We start from the raw sequence: 22921 nt of genomic DNA on the forward strand, positions 1-22921 counted from the left end.
TCTATACTTTAGCTACCATGTTCTTCTATAGAAAAATCAAATAAGCAACCTAAAGGGGAACACACTCCTTTTTATAAATGAGACTAACCAAAAATTAGTGAATTGGAACACCTTGAAAGCAAGGTGTTAAGACAATTTATACCCTAGCTGCAGAGTGAGTAGAAAGGGGTGGGGGGTGGAGGGTTTGTTATTTTATACACTTAGCCTCAGTCCTATAAAAGTCACTCAAGGGCCGGGAGTTTGGCTAGTGATAGAGTGCTTGCCTAGCATGCACAAAGACCCCAGTTCGATTCCTCGGTACCACCTACAAAGCAAAAGGCCGGAAGTGGTGCTGAGGCTCAAGTGGTAGAACTCTAGCCTTGAGAAAGTCCAAGGACAGTGCTCAGGCCCTGAGCTCAAGCCCAGGACTGGCAAAAAAAAAAAAAAAAAAAAAAAAGCCATTCAAGGATACCTTCTTATTAATTGTAAGAATGTGAGTTTTTGCAGTTAATGGAATACAAGTGAAAGTTTCCACCTTAAATTCTGCTATAGGTATGTCCCTGGCCTGGGAAGTAGGGTGCAATGGTGGACCATTTCCCTAGTGGGTTCAAGAGCTTGAGTTGATCCCCAGTACTACAAAAACAAACAATAAAAAAAAGAAAAACACAAATTTTGGGTCTCACAGCATATCTCAGGCATTTGAAGTAGTAACGGACACAAGCTATATAAATACAGATAGTACTTAGCTGGAATCTGCTCCAGCAGGTTGCATAAGAATTAACTACAGTTTAGTGAAAATTGTATATGTTTATTTGAAATAGGAGGAAGGGGGGCAAACAAGATGCTTGGGAGGGAGTGGGAAAGGGGACAAAAACATGAGAAGGGGTATCAAAGTGCAAGAAATAATACACCTACTACCTGACGAATGTAACTGTAACCCCTCTATACAATATCACGACAAAATAAAAGAAAAAGAAAAGGTAATCAGGCAGGGCGAGGTGGCGCATGCCTATATTCCTAGCTACTCAGGGGGCTGAGATCTGAGGATCATGGTTCAAAGCCAGCCTGGGCACTAAAGTCCATGAGACTCTTATCTCCAATTAACCACTAGAAAACTAGAAGTGACGATGTGGCTCAAGTGGTAGCCTTGAGCTGAAGAGTTTAGGGACAACACCCATGCCCACGACAAAGAAAAAAAAGAAAAGGTAATCATCAAATTCGAATTCATCTTTCTTTTCATATTCTCTATCATCTACTGATTAAAAATTCAATCATGTTACTTTAAATTCATGTTAGGTATTCCTTCTTTATAAAATGAAAAAAAAAAAATATATTTTTTTGCCAGTCCTGGGCTTGGGCTCAGGGTCTGAGCACTGTCCTTGGACTTTCTCAAGGCTAGAGCTCTACCACTTGAGCCTCAGCACCACTTCTGGCCTTTTGCTTTGTATGTGGTACCGAGGAATCGAACCAGGGTCTTTGTGCATGTTCTGCAAGTACTCTACCACTAGGCCAAACTCCTGGCCCATGAAAAATATTTTAATCTTCAGATATACTTGTTACCTTTCGACAACCTACCTCTGTGTAGATTACCCCATTTTTAAGCTTTAGTGCCAGGAAGCTCAACTGGTTGAGTACACAGAGGGCTCCAGGGCTTTCTCTCACCTTAAGGAGATTCTCTGGAATGTCACCTTGGAGGTCTTCAGACAAAAAAAGAAACTCAAGCTTTCTCCGCAAAACAGTAGGGAATAACTTCTAGAAGAATGGACAAGAAGGAAGCATAGACATTAGGCACATCCTTTGATTAACAAATATTCCTCTCTGGTTAGTCATATTTCTATTAGTTCTCTAAAACAAAACACATCAACCACTAAATTCCTAGGTATGTTTTCAGATACTTCCCTCTCTCCCTCCCTCCCTCCCTCTTTCCCTTTTCCTTGGCTACTAGCCTGCCTTTCTTTCCTTGATATGTCCAAAACAATGATTGTAGGTAAGCCTGAGATTCTGGCTCGTACAATCCTCTTTTGGCCCAACCCTTTGTTTTGGGTATTCACTGTCTATTGTAAATCTAATGGAGAAGAAAGGCCAAAGGACAGGGATCTAATGTCCATTAAACATTTATATACCAGGTAATGTATATTTCAAACTTTTGCTTACATTTTAAACCAAATCCATAGCACATAGTTATATATTTGAAAAAAGAATGTTTACTAGAGGTGAAATGGTTGGAAAGTTTTTCAGATTGTTCCAAATATGAAAAGAAAAAGTGATTCTTAGTGTATATGTACGTCTATTTTTCAGTGCTCTGAACCTTTGACATGCTATGCAAGCACTATACCACATAGCACACTCCCAGTTCAAAAGCTGTTGTTTTTGTGTTTTTGAGACAGATCTTGCTATGTTGCCCAGCCTGGTCTCAAATTCCTGCTTCAGCTTCCCAAATGGCTTGGAGTACAGATGCTCATGCCCACCGCACCAAATGTCTGTTAGTGTGATAGGCTATTGAAAGGGCTAATGTATAAACAGAGAGAAAGCCTGTATTCTTTCTATTCTCAAACGTTTTAAAATAACTTCCCTTAGCCAAGTTCTAGGGGCTCATGCCTACAATCCTAGCAACACAGGAGGCTGAGATCTGACAATCATGGTTCAAAGCCAATCAGGGCAGGAAAGTTCATAAGACTCATCCCTAAAACTTTTCAAAAAACCTGGATGTAGTGCAGTGTCTCAAGTGGTAGAGCGCTAGCCTCAAGCCCAAGGACTGGCAAAAAAAAAAAAAAAAAAAAAAAAAAAGAACCCAAAAAACCAAAACAACAACAACAAAAGAACTTCCCTTTACTTGATCCTTAAAATTCAGGTTAGAGGGCTGAGAATGTGGCTTAGTGGTAAAATGCTTGCCTATCATGCATGAAGCCTTGGGTTCGATTCCTTAGTACCATATAAACAGAAAAAGCTGGAATTGGTACTGTGGCTCAACTGGTAGAGCACTAGCCTCAAGCAAAAGAAGCTCAGGGACAGTGCCCACACCCTGAGTTAAAGCCCCAGGACTAGCAAAAGAGAAAAAAGCATAAAATAAAATAAAATTTAAGTTAGAGTCTCCCTTCATTTAGAAACAATTAAAACAAAATTCAAATCTGGGACTGACCCAAACAAACAAATTATAGACATTTGTAAATAAGGTATCTAGCTAAGCCTTCCAAAAACTAGTTTTGTTGGAAGGCAAGAAACATTTGCAGGAGTGTGAGTGTGTGTATGAATGTGTGTGTTGAGTGAGACATGTTAGAACACAAGTTCACTCTTCTTCCACTTATATGCTATTGATTTCATCACAGGCACTCTTTTTCCAAAATTGTATTATTTCTTGTTGTACCTGTATTTGTGTGTGTGTATGCTAGTACTGACAGTTAAATTGGGTCTCACACTTAACTTGGCATTTTCACTCAAGGCTGGCAATCTACTACTTGAGCCACAGTTCCACTTCTGGCTTTTTGCTGGTTAACTGGAGATAACAACCTCAGATTTGTTTGCTTGGTTAATCTATAAACCATGATCCTCAGATCTCAGCCTTTTGAGTAATTAGAATCAGTGGTATGAGTCACCAATGTCTGACTTCAGGGTAATCTTGAAGGATCCAAAGTGAAGAGTTCTCAGTCCTGTTCTTAGAACTTGCTCTTCAGGCAAATCTGTGCTTCCTACCAGTTCCCAGTCCTAGTTAAACAAAACACTGACACACTATTTTTAAAGATATACTTTTATTTATTAACCAGTCCTGTGTGCTAAGGACATGGAGTTTACTCTAAGTTTCCCTTTAATAAGAAGCAGCCTATAGCTGGGTACTGGTGGCTCATGCCTGTAATCCTAGCTACTAAGGAGGTCCAAGTCTGACATGGGAGGTAAAAAGTCAGCCCAGGCAAACAAACCATTACAGACTTTTATCTCCACTAACTCACTAAAGTGGTAGAACAATAGCCTTGAGCAAAAAAGCCACAGAAGAGCATGAGGCCCTGTGTTCAAGGCCCAGTACCAACACAATATCCTAACAATGAACATATCTGCAGCTACATCTTCATATGCATGTAGAAATAAGCCACTGCAAGATGAAGAAGCAGAAGATGAAAGTAAATATAGAAAAGGAAAAATAGAATCACTGTTTCACCTAACAGCAAAGAAGGAAGCTTTGGGCCGAAGGTAGTGGCCTAGAAAAGAATAGGCAGTTAGTAAATATCTAGAAGAGAAAGTCACCTCCGGGATTGTGGCCAGCCTCCTAGAACTACATCAAGAATGCAATTTACAACCTTGGTCCTTATTAGCAAGTCATAAGATTCCCAGAACCATAAAAATATTCCCAAATCTGTTTAAATAAATAGGTTACTGTAGCTTTAAAAACCAAATAATCATGATAATGGAAAAGACAAGAACTATTTTTAGTCTGTGCTTAAAGAGCCAGGGAAATGAAATCTACCACCTGATGTGGTTGAGCAATTGTCTAGAAAATATGCAACCAATCAGGCACTAACAAGGAAGGTTTGGCAAGTTCCATATTTGTAATGGGAAGATACTTAAACACTGACATGATTTTTCTTTTCTCTTTGAAGATGCCATTGATCATCCTACTTTAGCTCAAGATTTTGTTTTCTTTTAAATATGATGCTTAATTATCCTAGTTATCATTATTTTTCCAGCCTTGTTTCTTTTACTTCCCAATTGTCCTGTTACATCTCTCTGTTACACAACCTGATAAACCTTGGATACAAGATACCTTAAGACCAGGACTTGGGCTGGGAATGTGGTTTAGTGGCAGAGTATTTGCCTAGTATGTGTGAAACCCTGGGTTCAATTCCTCAGTATCACAAAAACAGAAAAGGCCAGAAGTGGCACTGTGGCTTAAGTGGTAGAGTGCTGGCCTTAAGCAAAAAGAAACTTGGGGACAATGCCCGGACAGTGCCCAGGCCTTGAGTTCAAGCCCCAGGACTGGCTAATAATAATAATAATAAGCCAGGCACGGTTGTTCACACCTCTAATCTTAGCCACTCAGGAGGCTGAGATCTGAGGATTGCAGATCAAAGCCAGATCAGGCACTAAAGACCTTGAGACTCGCCAGGAGTTTGGCCTAGCATGCACGAAGACCCTGGTTCAAAAAAAGCTGGAAATGGTGCTGAGACTCAAGTGGGAGAGCTCTAGTTTTGAGAAAGTCCAAGGACAGTGTTCAGACCCTGAGCTCAAGCCCAGGACTGGCAAAAAACAAATACCTCTTCCCCCCCCAAAAAAAACAAAAAACAAAACTAGACCTTGAGACTCTTATCTCCAATTAAGCACTAGAAAATGGGAAATGGGGCTATGGCTCAGGGGTAGGATAGTAGCCTTGAGCTGAAGAGCTCAGAGACAATTCCCAGGCCCAGGGGTAGGGTGGTAGCCTTGCGCTGAAGAACTCAAGGACAGGGCCTAGGCCAAGTTCAAGCCCCATGACCCCCCCCCATACAAAAAAACCCCAGAAAATAAATAATAAATAAATACATAAAAATCAGGACTTTCCCAGTCTAAGATGAAATTAATTCTAATGAATGACAGCAATGAAGAGAAACAAGGTTAAATGATAGACTTACAAAAAACTAATTTCATTATCCATGGTGGGTGCATACCTGTAATCCCAATAGTAGGCAAGGAGAAGCAGGAAAATATGGATTTCAAGGCCAGCCTGGGCTTTATACCAAGATCCTGTCACTCATAAATGAACAAACTTAGATATTTTTAAGTTCATTTAAACTGAAAAATAATTTTGAGGTGGAAAAAAGAATTGAGATTCAGATTTCAAACCTAGCTCTAGTTCTCTTTATTCTTAGGTCAGTCATCATTTCTCTTATTATTATTATTTAGTTAAAACACTCTTTGGGGTATGTAGTGGGGTGGAGGTAGGTTCTCATTACATTGCCTAGCCTAGCCTTGAACTCCTGGACTCTAGTGTTCCTTTTTTTTTTTTTTTTTTGGTGGGTCATGGGGCTTGAACTCAGCCTGGGTGCTGTCCCTGAGCTCTTTAGCTAAAGCTACCGCCCTACCCCTGGGCCTGGGCATTGTCCCTGAGCTTTTCAGCTCAAGGCTACTCTCCTACTCCTGAGCCATAGCCCCATTTCCAATTTTCTAGTGCTTAATTGGAGATAAGAGTCTCAAGGCCTTTAGTGCCTGAGCTGGCTTTGATCTGCAATCCTCAAATCTTAGCCTCCTAAGATTACAAGCTTGAACCACTGTGCCTGATGAGTATTCCTTCTGACTCTAGTGTTTCTTGGCTTCCTAAGTACCTGCATCTTCAGGTGTGTAGCATTGTGCCTGAGTCATTAGTTTTAGACTCAATATAAAACTGTATCAGTAAAATCAGTCTCTGATAGAAAATTCTTGTAAAGGTCTTTTAGTGGAAGATATTCTTTAAACAAGACAAGCATTACCTTATCAGTTTTACTCCACTATTAATTTGTTTTCCGTTTTTTATAATTTAAATATATGTATTTTACCTTTATATATGTATTATATTTATGCATATTATCTTATAGTTATATTTTACTTAATACTGAGGAGTTAATTTTTAAGATTTCACTGTAGTAGACTAGTGAAAATAATTTTCACATGAAAAGCCAAGTTTCAGTTCAATCCATTTTGTACTACTTGAGTGTTGAACAGATCTGTATGTTATAGGCTCATACTTTATTTGCTATACTGTCAGTTTTACTAAGTTCTATAAAATACTCTTCACAAGACTCATCATAGCAGTCAACAAAATGACATTACCTGAAAAGGTATTATATGTCAATGTATGTTCATGATTTAATGAATAAATGTGGGGAAGGCTACAGCAAGAACATTTAAAAATATTCTTATTGTCAACACTGAGAAAGATTACAACCAACTCCATAGTAAAGTAAAAGACAAAGGTGACATCCCATTACTATTCCTAGGTTCTTCTGAGTCTTGATTGTAGACAAACTTTAAATATGAACTTATTTACCTTTTCATGAGCCAACCATTTTTCCAGTACAAGAAGCCAGAGCCAGGCTAATTTTTGAGGGCTGATGTCCTGTCCACATCTGTTAAAGATGAAAAGAAAGATATTGTAAAAAGGTGCTTTTACTGCCCTTTTTTGCTGTCGTTGTCCAAGGTGCAGATTTTAATGCTCAGCCCATCTTCAACAGGAAAATCCTAATGAGAAAATTTCAACTGCATGACAATTCAATAAAACATTAGGACTAGAGTAGAGCTGGCAAGCTTAAATTCTTGGGCTGACTAGAGGTGTGGCTCAAGTGGTAAGTAAAAGAAACCGAGTGGTAGTGTGTGGGCCTAAGCTTAAGGCCCTGTTACCCAGCCAATTCTTGGGCTGGACAGTGACTAAAGGAGTAGTACAAGACCTAAAGTTCAAATCTGGAGACTGCTTATAAACTTCTCTAAAATCTCAATTCCACTCCCCATCATTTAAAAAAGAGATATTACTATGTTACACAGGATAATTGATCTCCAACTCTTGAATTTAGGCATTCCTCCAGGCTCAGTTTCTTGAGTAGCTGAGACTACAGACATGTGTCATGACAGGCTTGGTCTTTCAAAAACAGAAAACAAAAACAACTTCCATTTGCTAAGTAAGTACTCTACTATCTGAGCACCTCCTCCAACCCTTTTGTTTTAGTTTATTTTTCTGATAGCATATCTGTTTGCTCAGAGCTAGCCTTGTACTGCTACCCTACTACCTGAGATTACAGGTGTGTACAACTATATCCAGCCTATACAGATAAAATAAAATGAAATAAGAACATTCATAAACATTTATTTTTAACAGGGCATGGTGGCCTGCAATCCTAGCTACTCGGGAAGCTGAGATCTGAGGATCAAGGTTCAAAGATAGCCTGGGCTCTACAAAGCCGAGAGACTTATCTCCAATTAATCTCTAGAAAATGGGAAGTGAGGCTGTGGCTCAAGGCTAGGAGGGTAGCTTTGAGCTGAAGAGCTCAGGGACAGCACCCTAGCCCAGAGTTCAAGTCCCATGAACACCCCCCCCAAAAAAAACCCCTTCAAAATGTTTAAAATACATGCAAAATAACTACAGAGATTCGAAACCCTTCATTTATTTTGCCAGTCCTGGGGCTTTAACTCTGGGCCTGAGACTTGTTCCTGAGCTTCTTTTTCTCAAGGTTAGTGCTATACCACTTGAGCCTCAGTGACACTCCCAGATTTTTTTGAGTAATTTATTGGAGATAAGAGTCTCTTGGACTTCCCTGCCCTGGATGGCTTTGAACTGTGATCCTCAGATCTCAGCCTCCTAAGTAGCTAGAATTACAGGTGCCTGGCTTCAAAGCCTTTTTCTGAAGTCAGTAATTTAGACAGTAACTAGTTAAAACACATATTTAAGAAAATATTAAAGACCTTTTCCGCTTTGTTGCTGCTGAGAATACTTAGACAGTATAACAATAACAAACCAGGAAAAAACTAAAATAGTGCATATGGTCCCCACATTACTAGTTATCATAATATGGCCATGAAGAACCTCACTAAAAATATATAATGGAGAAATGTGGTTATCAGAAGACAATGAGAGGTCAGAGTGCAAATATAAGGAACAACATCAAGAAGCAATTGATAGTTCTATGTCTTTATTACTATGTGATTACATGAATCGATATATGGATTCAAACTGCATAGGATTACAAATAAAAAACAGATTTTAAAAAATTATGCAAATATGATCTCTAGTATAGCTAACAAGTAATGTGCAAATTCTATTTAAAAATTTTTACTACAGTTATGTGAATTGTCATAATTAGGAGAAGCTGGAAAAATTGTACCTTGAACCCTTACTATTTTTGCAACTTTTTCTGAGTCTATAATTATTTCAAAGTAAAAAGCTTTTAAGATTATTTGCTTTCAGTCCTTCGTTTAAAGCTACAATCTCATCAGCAAAGGAAATACTTTTCAACATAGCTATACCATCTTCTTAGTAATAAGGCATACTTCAGTGGTCAGATATTAAATGTCATAGGCATTATTTACAGAGATAAATTTTTAAAGATGTGGAATACATTATGATTCTGTTAACTCTTCCTAGGGTAGTTGAGTGGGACACAATGATCTGAGATCAAATACTGAAAACCTCGGGTCTCCAGCTCTCCCCCCCCACACCCACACCCACCCCTCTCCCTCACGATGGAAAGAGATCCTTTACCTTAGCAGATCTGGACACTGTACCAGCGCCTGAAGTATATCTTCCACCTTCTTAGGGATGTCCCCTTGTCCCTCATGTAGCTGATGTACACAAGCCTGTGCCAGTTCCCATTCTCCCCTCCGCAGGCATGCACAGAAAAATTCAAAAAGCTGCTTCTGAGTTGCGCTATCCTCGTTTCCAAATGGAAAATTCATGTTTCCCAGTCCCGAGTGCAGGGAGATAGAGATGCGTTATGCCGAATACATGATCAGTCGTCTCATTCCTGGAGCACCGCCTAGAAACAATACAGATGACAGGAGAGGGCATTCCAGGCAAAACGGCAATGGCTGACTGGACTGGGAACGGAGGGACTGAAAAGTTTCCTAATTTCTTTTTTAAAGTTTAATTAGACGCCTCAGTCTTTTTTTGAGAGCTGTCACTGTTCCAGGGGCGGAATCCCATCTCTACGCAGATCCTACATTTACCAGTCCTACCAGCCGTCTGGGTCCCCAGGGTAGAAGAACCAGCTCTCTACTTCCGCGTTCCCGCCACACGTGACGCCCATTCGGGCTCCCAATCCCTAGGTGGGCGCAGCCGACAGTGAGGACTTGGGCAGGAACCTCCCGCGCAGGAACCCCCGGGCTGTATCTGAATCCCAGCGCAGAGGAGGCCGGAGGAGAGCAGGGAGGCGGGGACCCCAGAAAGGCGGAAGGCACACTCCCCACGCAGGTGTAGGACAACCTATTCGCCTTCACCCAGGCGTCTCACACTCACCGGCTCCGGGCTCCCCAAGCAATTGGGCTTCCAGTGCAGCCATGTTTGAGCCGAGTCAGGTGACTGGTCCCCACCAAGAACCGTGGGCGTGGGAGGGGCGGTGACCGCTGAGCGCAGCGACGCTCCTATTGGCTAATTGGAGGGGGAGATGCAAATTAAGCGCCATACTTGTTTGAGTCACGTGAGTTGGCCTCCCTCTCCGGCGCTCCTCCCCCCTCCCTTCCTCCCTTCCTCCCTCCAGGAAAGGGTAGGCAGCTCTGAGAGTTGTCAGCTGTGTGGCTGGCTAGCAGGTGTGTGTCACCCCTCGTGACACACAGTACTTCCCACAGTACTATCAGTTCTGCATCCAGCGGAACGGGCGGCTGCAATGTCCCTTTTTATCTCTAGCATTTGCAGTTGCCATTTACTTAGGGCCCACCAGAGACAGTGCCTTGACAGCATTCCTTCACTCTAGTTGGGCTTTTAAATAATCACAGAGCCCTACAGTCCAGTCTCAGCTCTCATGGTCTTCTGCTTTTCTCTCTTCATGTTTATTTCTACGTTTTATTCTCTCCAGGAATAAGATAGTGCAGGTCTTCTCAAGAGTGCAGACCAATACTTAAGATACAGTGGGACTAAATCGTAAAGCTAGCTAAGTCATAAAGATGCACATACGAATTCCGAATGAGCAAGGCAGGAGCCATGGGCTCACACATAATCCGAGCTACTCTGGGCTGAGATTTGAGGTCTGAGGTTTGAAGATAGCCCGGCAGGAAAATCTGGGAGGCTCTTATCTCCAATTAACCACCAAAATACCGAAGATGGAGTTGTGTCTCAAGTGGCAGAGCACCAGCCTTGAGCAAAAGAGCTCAGGGACAGCGCCCAGGCTGAGTTCAAGCCCCAGGACACACACACACACACACACACACACACACACACACACACACACACACACAGGCTTCTTCTTGAAAATATAGGTATCTGCAATCACCAACTCTCAACATTTATTAGGCTTCCTCTCCAAATGGTGGTGCTTTATTTTATTTTATTTATTTATTTTTTTGCCAGTCCTGGGCTTGAGCTCAGGGCCTGAGCACTGTCCTTGGACTTTCTCAAGGCTAGAGCTCTACCACTTGAGCCTCAGCACCACTTCCGGCTTTTTTCTATATATGTGGTACCGAGGAATCGAACCCGGGTCTTCATGCATGCTAGGCAAGCACTTTAACCACTAGGCCAAATTCCCGGCCCATGGTGGCGCTTTAATACTAAACTTTCGGCTTAGATTCTGTCACATTGTTCTGCAAGTACAGACTCATCTTCCCATTTGTGAATTTCAATGTGAGCGATTTATATCAGCCTTTTTTTTTTTTAAACTGCTTTCACTTCTCATGGGGGGTGCTGGGGCAGGAATTGGGCCCGGAGTGGGCAAGGGGGTGGGAGATGGTCAAAGGGTAAATTAAAAACAAAACAAAACAAAACAAAAAACCTGTCTCCTCAAATAAATAGATAACGGATAAATGCGTGAGACGTTCTCGGCCCTGAGGGTTGAACTCAGAGCCTTCCTAGCGCGTTACCTGCATTTGAGCCATGCCCGCCCTCCCGGTTATTTTCCTTCTTGGTTCTCAGATTGAGCCTCCCACCCTAGGTTGGCCTTTGACCCCAGGCTCCTACCTTGGCCTCCCAAGTAGGAGATACCACAGGCTTGGGTCACTATTCTGGCCCCTTGAGCAATGTTTAAATGCTGTGAAGCAAGAAAGAAAACAAATTCCGGTCCAAGTTTTCCTTGCGCCACACGAGGCTTCTTGGTGTTCCTGCATCAGATTCTGAGGGAAACGAGTCGGATTCCTAGCGCCTAGGCGCAGAGGATTCGAACTACAATTCCCAGAGAGCCGCGGAATCCCTCGGCACCAACCTACTTCTGATTGGATAAATGGGGAAGGGGACCACCAATCAGCGTTCAGGTTGTTGCTCTGTGGCGCTTCCCGCGGGAAAGCTACTGAGTAGAGGTGGGAGGTAAAGTTTGAAAGTTGGGTGTTGCAGACGCGACACTGCAAAGTTGCTTAGAGGTTGCGGTGGTAGGGAAGTGCGTGTTCGTTGTCTCCTGCTCCCTCCCTGAGCCTGTGGATGTTGAATAACCGGGTAGCGGAGAGTCTCTGTTGAGTGCTGGGCACGCCCCCTTAAGCCGGTAGGGATCTTCTTGGGAACCCAGTCAGGGGTCCCCGGGCTTCTGGCCTTTTCAGGGGAGGCGGGATGCTTGGAAGTTGCCTTTGTTGGATAATTTTATCTCCCGTCTGTCTGTCTGTCTGTCTGTCTGTCTGTCTGTCTGTCTGTCTGTCTGTCTGTCTGTCTCTATCTACCTAGGAACCTATCTATGGGACTTTGGGTGAGATTTTCACTTCCCCCTTCCGTTTCCTGCAATAGGGGATCCAGGCGGGGAGTCTGTCCTTAGAAGAGGTTTAGGGACTGTCACACTTGAGGCGGGTTGAAGAATCCTAATATGGACTCAGGTAGCTGGATTCGACCGTATGCCTCTCATTGGCTTGCTCTTGCATGGTTTTCAGTACCTTAGCAGTCTTGTCTGTAAAACGAGAGATAAAAACATCCAGAGCGCTTGGAACAATCTCTAGTATGTACTAACCTGGGTTTTGTTGTTGTTGTTATTGTTTGTTTGTTTGTTTTTACTTTTGCTAGTCCTGGGCTTGAACTCAGGGTCTGGTAACTGTCCTTGGGCAGGAATTTTTCTTTTTTTTTTTGGTGGTGGTGAAGAGAGTTCAGTCTACAAGACCAAAACATAGGCAGTTCAACATGTGTCAAACAAGCTGGAATAATTCGTTAAGAAGACTGTACAGAGTGTGCAGGAAACACAAAATGAAGAGACTAGGCAAGGCTTTTGTGGAGCAAGTGCAGAAGACAGGATGGTACTGAATAACTTACAGTGCATCCCTGTGGCTGGAGAAGTGGTCATGTGAGGGCATGAGATAAGATAATGATTACTGATCTTGAGCACTATGTGCCAGCCTCTACCCAAGTCTTTCACCTCTCACTACAATCCTGCAGTGAAGTAGAAATTAGCATCACCCTTGTTTTACATAGTAGCAAACCAAAGCACTAGCTGGGGAAGTAACTTTGGTAGGAAGATGAGAAACAAAACTGTACAGTCAGATGTATATGTAGAACAAAGTAAGGAACTCACGTTTTTTGAGTTTTTAAAATGTGATCTTAAGGCCAGGAGTTTGGCCTAGTTGTAGAGTGCTTGCCTAGCATGCACGAAGACTCAGGTTCGATTCCTCAGTACCACATACATAGAAAAAAGCCAGGAATATGGTGCTGTGGCTCAAGTGGTAGAGCTCTAGCCTTGAGAAAGTCGAAGGACAGTGCTCATGCCCTGAGCCCAAGCCCAGCACTGGCCAAAAAAATATGTGATCTTAAGATCTTTGGAACATTCAGTAGGATCACCAGACCCTTTTTTTCTTTTGCTCGTCCTGGGTTTTGTACTTTGGGCCTGAGCTTAGTTTTTGCTCCAGGCCAGATCTCTACCATTTGAGCTGCAATGCCACTTCTGGTGTTTTCTGTTTATGTGATACTGAGGAATCAAACCCGTGGCTTCATGCATTCTAGGCAAGCACTCTGTCACTAAGCCACATTCCCAGCCCCCAACTGAATGTTTTAAAGGATAAATTAACTTTCTTTTGTTTTTTGTTTTTTTTGGTGCCAGTCAGTCCTGTGGCTTGAATTCAGGGCCTGAAGACTGTCCTTGGCCTTTCTTCAAGGGTGGTGCTCAATCACTTAAATCACAGTACTGCTTCTGACTTTTCTGTGTATGTGGTATGGAGGGACTTGATCTCTGTGCTCAGGGGTTGTCCCTGAGCTCTTCAGCTCAAGGCTACCACTCTACCACTTGAGCCACAGCGCCACTTCCAGCTTTTCTGGTGGTTAATTGGAGATAAGAGTCTCATGGATTTTAGTGCCTGGGCTGGCTTTGAACTGTGATCCTCGGATCTCAGACTTCTGAGTAGCTAGGATTACAGGCATGGACCATTGCGCCTGGCTTAAAAGTAACTTTTTCATAAGTGACTTGTAGTAAGATTGTGATTCTGACCTAACTTTTGGAAGCCAATTTGGCACTTCTTTCTGTCTGCATAACACATTTAAGTAGCAACTACAGTACTTGGTGTATGTCCACAGTTATTTGTGGATATATGTTTTATTTCTGGACTAGGAACTCAAAAAAGGAAGAAATGCGCTGAAACAAGTTTCTTATATCCCAGAGCTCAATAGAGCATATGGTTAAGTATCTGTGGGAGGATTAAATTAAGGAACAAGTGAATGGAGAACCTCCTTTCCCCATTGTTTGGTAGCTTAGGGAGTGACCAGAAACAGTGACAGAAGCACCAATATTCCAGACAAGTTATATCCATATTAAGTGTGTGTGTATATGTGTGTGTGTGTGTGTGTGTATGAGAGAGAGAGAGACAGAGACATAGAAGGAGAAGCTGCATTTTAATCTGATTCAGAGAACTTAGGTGTTAAATAGCAAACTGGGTCCACAACAATAAGCTTATTTTTAAATTCCCAGTATATTTTTTGTACCAAATTATTACTGATAGTTTTATTATTTTATTCCCTGGGACAATGAAGAGTTCCTATTTCTACTTTTTTCCAGAGGATGCTTCTCCCTACCATTGAAATAAACAGCTTTTCTTTGCATGCTTTATTAAAGAAATCATGGTGATTCCATTGTAGCTCTCCAACAAAAAATACCTCTCCTATGTTTGATTTTTTCCTCACCAAGGTCCAGAAAGAGTGCATGTGAAAATATAAGCAGCAACAGTAAGTTTCAGTTTAGAGAAAACATCCACAATAATACATCTCATTTGATTTAGGTTTGTTCTGACAGACAAAAACAAGTTGAAATATGATAGTGAATAAGTCTAAGGGGTGGACTGCCAGGGTTCAAATTTTGGAGGACAATGAATCAGCTGATATTTTTAGATTATTTTTCTCAGGTCTAAAAAGGAAACAATTTTCTTGTATTCTTGCTGTGAATATTACATATGATCATTAGGATTGAGTTTTGGAACCATATTTAGTCAGTAGTACTTGATAAATTTAGCTATTATTATTATACTTCAATGGGCAAGCACTCTACCACTAGGCCAAATTCCTGGCCCACTTCTGGCTTTTTCTATGTATGTGGTACCAGGGAATCGCATCTGGGTCTTTGTGCATGCTAGGCAAGCACTCTACTTCTAGGCCGAATTCCTGGCTCTGGACAAAGACTTTCTAAGGAAGGGGAATATTGGGAAATTGAAGGCTAATTAATTTAAATAATATTTATAAATAAACTGATAACCTTAAGATGCTATATAAATGTCCATTGGGGTTACATTCATGCAGTAAATCATGAGAGTGTATGGTCTAAGATTTTTTTGTGTGCACGTCTAATAAACATGTTCTATTTTTTTTTTTTTTTTGCCAGTCCTGGGCTTGGGCTCAGGGCCTGAGCACTGTCCCTGTGCTAGGGCTCTACCACTTGAGCCACAGCACCACTTCTGGCTTTTTGCTACGTATGTGGTACTGAGGAATCGAACCTGGGTCTTCGTGCATGCTAGGCAAGCACTCCACCACTAGGCCAAACTCCCGGCCCCACATGTTCTATTTTTAAAGCATTCAAAGATTCTGTAGCCTTCCTTGATTTTTATCAGTAATTGTTATGTTTCATTTTGTATTCATAGATACTCCAGTAATTTACTATAACCTATTCACTGTATTAAATGCTACTTTGTGATGTTTCCAGTAGTTTCTTCCTTTCTTTGCTGGATCTGAGACATGGGTAGCAAGAAACTAAGACGAGTGGGTTTATCACAAGAGCTGTGTGACCGTCTGAGCAGACATCACATTGTGACCTGTCAGGTAAAAGTCATGTAATTTCTTTTTCTTTCTTTCCTTTTTTTTTTTTTGTTATTGGTTGTGGGATTTGAACTCAGTGCCTGGGTGTTGTTTCTGCACTTGTTAACTCAAAGCTACCACCATTCTCCTTGACCCACAGCACTACTTCCGGTTTTCTGGTGGTTAATTGGAGATAAGAGTCTTACAGACTTCACTCTGTGCTGTCTTGAACCAGGATCCTCAGATCTCAGCCTCCTGAGATCTAGGCGTGAGCTAGGATTACAGGCGTGAGCTACTGTGCCCAGTTTATGTAATTTTTTTCCATATTTTTTTATTGTAATTGATAGAAGGTTTACATTATATTCACCAGATAGAAGGTGCATTACTTCACAAGCATTGATACCCTTTCTCATGTCTTGGTCCCCATTTCCCTCCACCCACCCCTGCCCCTCATCTTGTTTCCCCCCCTTCCCTATCCTATTTCAAATAACCAAATAGGCATATGTACAGTATATCAGATAACAAAGCGGAATACTGTAATGAGATAACCAATGGACAGCAAAAGAGATGAGAGATAACATAGTACATTAAGGACAACAATCACTTATATGGCTTTTGTTTCTATATCCTGGAGGTCCTTTCATTTAGCATCATAGTAATTTTTTTTTTTACTAAAAAAATGTGTCCAAATTAACTATTAAAAATGCCTAAATACCTGCGACTCAGGAGTCTGGGATCTGAGATCACATTTTAAAGCCAGCCCAGGCAGGAAAGTCTGTGAAACTCTTATCTCCAATAAACTACTCAGAGCCCAGGCACTGAGTTCAAACCTCAGGACTGGCAAAAAAAAAAAAAAAGAATACCTTAATAACTCTTCATCACAGATTATAAAAATTTAGGTTCCTATCCCTTGAGCCATAGCTCCACTTCTGGTTTTCTAGTGGTTAATTGGAGATAAGAGTTCCCTGGTCTTTAGTGCCTGGACTGGCTTTGAACTGTGATCGTCAGATCTCAGCCTCCTGAATAGCTAGGATTACAGGCATGAGCCACTGTGCCTAGTAAAAATTTGCTTTTAATTTCCTTTTTATTCCACATATTTAATAGTGTAAAACATTTTTTTTATGTTTCTTTAGGACTTCCTGTGTCTTTCCCCATTGGAACTTATGAAGATGACTGGTCTGAGCTATCATGGTGTCCATGAACTTCTGTGTCTGGTCAGCAGGGCCTGTGCCCCACAAATGCAAACGGTATATATCTGCATATATTTAAAATTATCTGAATATTAAATGAGGATTTTTACTTTTTTTGTTGTTGTTGCTGGTCGTGGGGCTTGAACTCTGGGCCAGGGCGCTGTCCCTGAGCTCTTCAGCTCACGGCTACCCCTCTACCACTTGAGCCACAGTGCCACTTCCGCCGTTTCCAGTTTTCTGGTGGTTAATTGGAGATAAGAGTCTCATAGACTTTTATGCTGGGCTGGCTTTGAACCACAGTCCTCAGATCTCAACCTCCTGAGTAGCTAGGATTTCAGGTCTTAGCCACCATGCCCAGCTTTAATTTACTTTTTTTTTTTTTTTTTGGGCGGTGCTGGACGTGGTGGCTCATACCTGAAATCCTAGCGATTCAGGATGCTGAGATCTGAGAATCGCGGTTTGAAACCAGCCCAGGCACTAAAGACCCTGAGGTTTTTCTCTCCAATTAACCACTAGAAAACTGGAAGTGGTGCTGTGGCTCAAGGGGTAGGACAGTAGCCTTGAGCTGAAGAGCTCAGGGACAGTGTCCAGGCCCAGAGTTCAAGCTCCACGACTGACAAAGAAAAAAAAAAGAAAAAAGAAAAAAAAAGAAGAGAGCTGATGAGGTGGCTCACACCTGTAATCCTAGCTCCACTTGAGGGTGAGATCTGAGGATCTAGGTTCAAAGCTAGCCTGGGCACAAAAGGATCTGAGACTCTTATCTCAGGAAGTGAGGCTGTGGCTGAAGGGTAGGGCGATAGCCTTGAGCTGAAGAGCACAGAGACAACACCCAGATCCTGGATTAAAGCAGTAGCCTTGAGCTGAAGATCTCAAGGACAGCGCCCAGACTGAGTTCAAGCCTCATGACCCACAAAAAAAAAAAAAAAAAGAAAAAGAAAAATTATTTTTGGTAGAAGCAAAATTAGAGATGCACTGTTACTATCCCTGCTACAGCAGATGCACAATGGATGGATGTAGTGGTGTCAGGGACACACAAATAGAAAGATTATAGCCCAGGCTGCTAAAATTCCAGAGGTTAGAAGTTTGCTTATGGTTTTCAGTAGGTATGGAGGCTAAAAAGAACTAAATCATCTTGTTGTTCAGGCTTACAGAATAAAGATACAAAGGTCTGCCAATCTGTCGGCAGCATTTCTATCTACTACTCTTGCTGCTTTGGACGAAGCTCTGCATGGTGGTGTGGCATGTGGATCGCTCACAGAGGTAAAAGAACTCTCCATATCTTCTGTCGATCATCCCCAAAGCCAGGAAGAACGATGTAGCCTAAAAAAAAAATTATTTTATGAACACTAAGTTGAATTACATTATAAGTACTTTATTGGTTCATTGGCTGTGGGATCCTCCCTCAGTACCTCATATGGTTGCTCCATAAATGAAGTTTTTTGTTTTTTTCTCCCCATGCTCAGTAACTGGTATGGTTGCTCTGTAAGTGAAGGTGTTGGCTGGGAGTTTAGCCTAGTGGTAGAGTGCTTGCCTAGCATGCACAAAGACATGGGTTCCATTCCTTGGTACCACATACATAGAAAAAAGCCAGAAATGATGCTGTGGCTCAAGTAGCAGAACTCTAGCCTTGAGAAAGCCCAAGGACAGTGCCCAGGCCCTGAGTTCAAGGCCCAGAACTGGCTAAGAATAAAAAACAAAAAAGGAAAAAAAAATAAATGAAGGTTTAAAAAAAAAACTTAACTTTGAAAGTAATAAACATTATGATATAGTATGATGAAAGAAGTTAAAAAATTGAAAAGAATGACAACTTCTTATATTAGGAAACGAAAATTGGAATTTTAATAACTTTTGGGCAAATAATACTATACTGCTGAAGTGAACTCTTTGTTTCCTCTTGCTAATAAAACTTGGTTCTATGAGATGGTATTGGCCTATTATATTAGTTAAAATTACTGCAAAATCCATTATTGCAAAACTAAGTGACTTAGAGGACAATGTTTTTTTCTCAGTTTCTTTGTGAGTGGCTTAGTTCAGCAACACTGGCAAAGGATGCAGCCCCACTGGAGTTGCAGGATCTGAATCCTAGAGAGCTCACTGACATGACTGGTAGGCTGGTGTTCATTTTTCCCGAGAGGCCCAGGTTCTTCCTCTCGTGGGCTCTCTGTGACTTCTCACAGGGTGAACAGTCTAAGGGAAGATAGGATGGAAGTGATGTTGATTTCGATGGTCTCTGCCAGGAACTTATATACCATTGCTGCCACATTCTTTTTCCTAGGAATAAATCATTAGGTTCAGTGCACTTTCAGAGAAAGGAATATTAGACTGACCCTTTGAAAGAAATGGTAAGGAGTTGAGGACATTTGAAAACTATTGTAGTTTTGTTGTTCTTGAAAGCTGCAAGTATTTTAATGGTGTGACATTTTTACACTGTGTTTGGCAATATATACCTAAGGATTTGCTTGAAAGTTCTAGAAGAATAAACACTTTCAATTAATTTCTTTGCGTTCTTACTTACTTACATTTATTTGTTATGATGGAGATTGAACCCAGGACCTCAAGTATTCTCAGGAAATACTCTACCAATGAGCCCTTCCTTATGTTCTGATATTCATGAGTTAATGAAAAAAATGTTTTTTACCTTGAAGATAGAGATCCTATTTTTTGATATATTCGTGTAGGTCCTAGGGTTTGAATCAGAGCCTGGGTGCTATCCCTGGGCTTTTTTGCCTTACCACCTGAACCACAAACAGCTCCACTTCCTTTTTTTGTAATTTAGTGGAAATGAAAGCTTCATGGACATTTCTGCCTGGTTTGGTTTTGTACCTGATCCTCAGATCAACCTCCAGAGTAGCTAGGGTTATAATCAAGGGACACTGCCTGCCTGGATTGAATAATATTTTATTTTATATTTTCCTAGAAAAATTTGAAGTGTGTCTAGTACATGGTAAATTAGTCTAGTAGATGGGAAATGAATAAATCAAGGGATCTGCTGTTGTATTACTTTGCCACCAGATGGTGTCAGAGTCAATATCATGTAATCTTTTAGTGGTGGTGGGGGATCAAGTTGGACTTGGGAGCTCAATTATAGTTTATAACAATAGTAATCCAGTTATAAGTTTACTTAGATGACAAACAGTTGAATTTGAGGAAGATTAATAATTAAATTTTTTATTATTTTTTAAATTATGACTGAGTTTCTATATCATATTTCATAAGTCATGTTCTACAAGCAAGCATTCAAGAAAAAAATCTGTATGCAATCACTGGCACATAAATTTAGGAACATAATTAAAATTAAGCTGAATCATTGTATTTCATAGATACATACTGATCTGTATATCAATATATGTCTATAGAATATCCTATCATACACCTATATGTCTATATAGATATATTTATGTCTCCAAATTCATGTCAATGACCTGGAGTACCTGAGTATTGAGTCATTGATCTTGTACCGTTTAGATCTAATACCCACATATCAAGGAGACCATGTCCTTTTTGTTCCTTGGTCTTGGTTTATGTCACTTAACATGATTTACTCTAGTTCCATCCACTTCCCAGCTATGGTGGCTATGTAGAGCTTCATTGTATGTAAGTATCACATTTTTTTGGTATCCATTCATCTGTATTGGGGCATCTGGGTTGCTTCCATTGCTTGGCTATTGTGAACAGTGAGGCGATAAACATGGTTGAGCAGGTGTCCTTATATCCTGGATCATGTTGCTAAGGGTAGATGCCTAGTAGTGGTATGGCTGGATCATAGGGAAGATTTATGTTTAGTTTTTTGAGGAACCTCCAAACTGCTTTCCAGAGTGGTTGTTCTAATTTACATTCTCACCAGCAGTGCAGTAGGGTTCCTGTTTTTCTACATTCCCACCAGCATTTGTTGTTGTCTGAATTCAGAATATTGGCCATTTTGATTGGGGTAAGGTGATATCTCAGAGTTGTTTTCATTTCCTTTTTGACCATGGATGATGAGCTTTTTAAAATATATTTCTTTGCCATTATTACCTCTTCCTCTGTTAAGTCTCTCTTGAATTCTCTTGCCAATTCTTTTTATTTTTTTATTTTTTATTTATTTTTTATTTTTTTAATTTTTTGCCAGTCCTGGGCTTGAGCTCAGGGCCTGAGCACTGTCCTTGGACTTTCTCAAGGCTAGAGCTCTACCACTTGAGCCTCAGCACCACTTCCGGCTTTTTTCTATGTATGTGGTACCGAGGAATCGAACCCGGGTCTTCATGCATGCTAGGCAAGCACTTTAACCACTAGGCCAAATTCCCGGTCCCAATTTTTTTATTTTTAAGACTTATATCTACTACTTTTCTGCTTAGCTTTTAATACTTTATAAATCTTAAATGGCTGAGTTGGGATATAAATACTCTGCTTGTTAATGACATGTTTTGAGCTTTACTGCTCTCAGCTGCAAGTACCCTCTTCAGTCTTCTTTTTTTGTTTTCTTCAGATAAGCATAGTGAGTATCTAAATTTATTGTTTCTTTTTTTTTTTCTTTTTGCCAGTCCTGGGGCCTGAACTCAGGGCCTGAACAGGTATTCTCAAGGCTAGCACTCTACCACTTGAGCCACAGCACCACTTCCAGCTTTTTTCTGTGTATATGGTACTGAGGACTTGAGTGCATGCTAGGCAAGCACTCTACCACTAGGCCAAACTCCCAGCCTCTTATTGTTTCCTAAGAAATAAAGTATATATATAATGTATATAATTTCTGAATCTTTCATATATCTATGAATTACAGCACTAAGTCTGGCCTTTTCTGTGTATGTGGTACCGAAAAATCAAACTCAAGGCTTCATGGATGCTAGGCAAGCACTTTACTACTAGACCACACTCCTGACCCTGGGCCTGAGCCCTGTCCTTGGACATTCTCAAGGCTAGAGCTCTACCACTTGAGCCTCAACACCACTTCTGGCCTTTTTTTTTAATGTATGTGGTACCAAGGAATTAAACCTGGGCCTTCATGCATGCTAGGCAAGCACTCTACCATTAGGCCAAACTCCTGGCCCCTCCCTGAGCTTTTTTGCTACAGACTTTACCCCTTGAGCCAGAGCTCCACTTCTATTTTTGTTTTTTGGTAGTTAATTGGAGTTAAGAGTTTCATGGACTTTCCTGCGTGGGCTGGCTTCAAACCACAGTCCTCAGATCTCAGCTTCCTGAGTAGCTCAGATTACAGGCGTGAGCTATGCTGGTGCTTGTCAGTTAAAATTTTTTTTTTTTGTCTGTGTGTTTCTGATTCACACTCATACCATTGTTCATGCCTTTACTTCACCCTTTTGAGATGCTCAGTAGAGAACTCTGTGAAGCTCTTCTGGACACTGACCTACAGAACTTGGAGGTAATAATTGAGTGTTATTTTAACACTGCCAAATTTGTGGTAATTTGTTGCACAGCAATAGAGAAATGAATACAGGTGTCATTGGAGGTACTTAACTTCATGTGGAAATGATTGAGGGAAGAAGCATGTGTCTGGAAACAATCAGCTGCCATTTTTGTAGCTTCCTTTTCCTTGTTTTAACTCCACAATTTTAAAATTTATTTATCATCACTTTTGATTGGTGTGAACTTTACTGAATCTGGGTATGGAATGTTAAACTCAAAAGCCGAGGGGAGACTCAGAGACACCAACTCTGTTGCATTGACAAATGGAGTGAATTAGGACTTTGTCCCATTCTTTGGGAAAATCAAATTCCTTACTTATGGAATATATATGTGGCCAGTTCTGAATCTATTATAGCTGCAAATGGTAAAGAGAAGTTTGAGCTTAACCTTTGAAAAATTATATTGTGAAGATCAAATCAATCCTTGGCCTTCTCATGTGAGAGAAAATAGATCCGCATTTCTGAACCATTTTAAAAAATAGTCATCCACTACACATTGTTCCTACATTGCTCTTCCACCCCCACTGACCAATGAAATTTTAATA

General features: G+C 41.0%; 2 protein-coding genes across 4 annotated transcripts in view; one reads left to right on the forward strand and one right to left on the reverse strand.

The window, feature by feature from the left end:
- Positions 1-10007, reverse strand: part of Zfyve26 (zinc finger FYVE-type containing 26) — a 67309-nt gene extending 57302 nt beyond the window's left edge. Inside the window, exons 1-4 of one of the 2 annotated variants that reach the window (XM_090344340.1) lie at positions 9923-10007; positions 9170-9443; positions 6968-7046; positions 1642-1731 (exon numbers count right to left, since the gene is read on the reverse strand). In XM_090344340.1, the coding sequence (XP_090200466.1) occupies positions 1642-1731; positions 6968-7046; positions 9170-9363 (363 nt within the window). In that variant the 5' untranslated portion in view covers positions 9364-9443; positions 9923-10007. Of the gene's footprint in view, positions 1-1641; positions 1732-6967; positions 7047-9169; positions 9624-9922 lie in introns of those variants that run through there. The other variant, XM_090344341.1, reaches the window with a different exon arrangement.
- Positions 10008-11849: 1842 nt separating this feature from the next.
- Rad51b (RAD51 paralog B) overlaps positions 11850-22921 on the forward strand; it is a 494664-nt gene continuing 483592 nt past the window's right edge. The window contains exons 1-4 of one of the 2 annotated variants that reach the window (XM_090344342.1): positions 11850-12086; positions 15699-15814; positions 16924-17037; positions 18124-18240. In XM_090344342.1, the coding sequence (XP_090200468.1) occupies positions 15731-15814; positions 16924-17037; positions 18124-18240 (315 nt within the window). In that variant the 5' untranslated portion in view covers positions 11850-12086; positions 15699-15730. The remainder of the gene's footprint in view (positions 12087-15698; positions 15815-16923; positions 17038-18123; positions 18241-22921) is intronic. The other variant, XM_090344343.1, reaches the window with a different exon arrangement.

The sequence above is a fragment of the Megascapheus bottae genome, chromosome 14 (assembly GCF_031878675.1).
Source record: "Megascapheus bottae isolate mThoBot1 chromosome 14, mThoBot2.hap1, whole genome shotgun sequence".
Taxonomy (NCBI): Eukaryota; Metazoa; Chordata; class Mammalia; order Rodentia; family Geomyidae; genus Megascapheus; species Megascapheus bottae.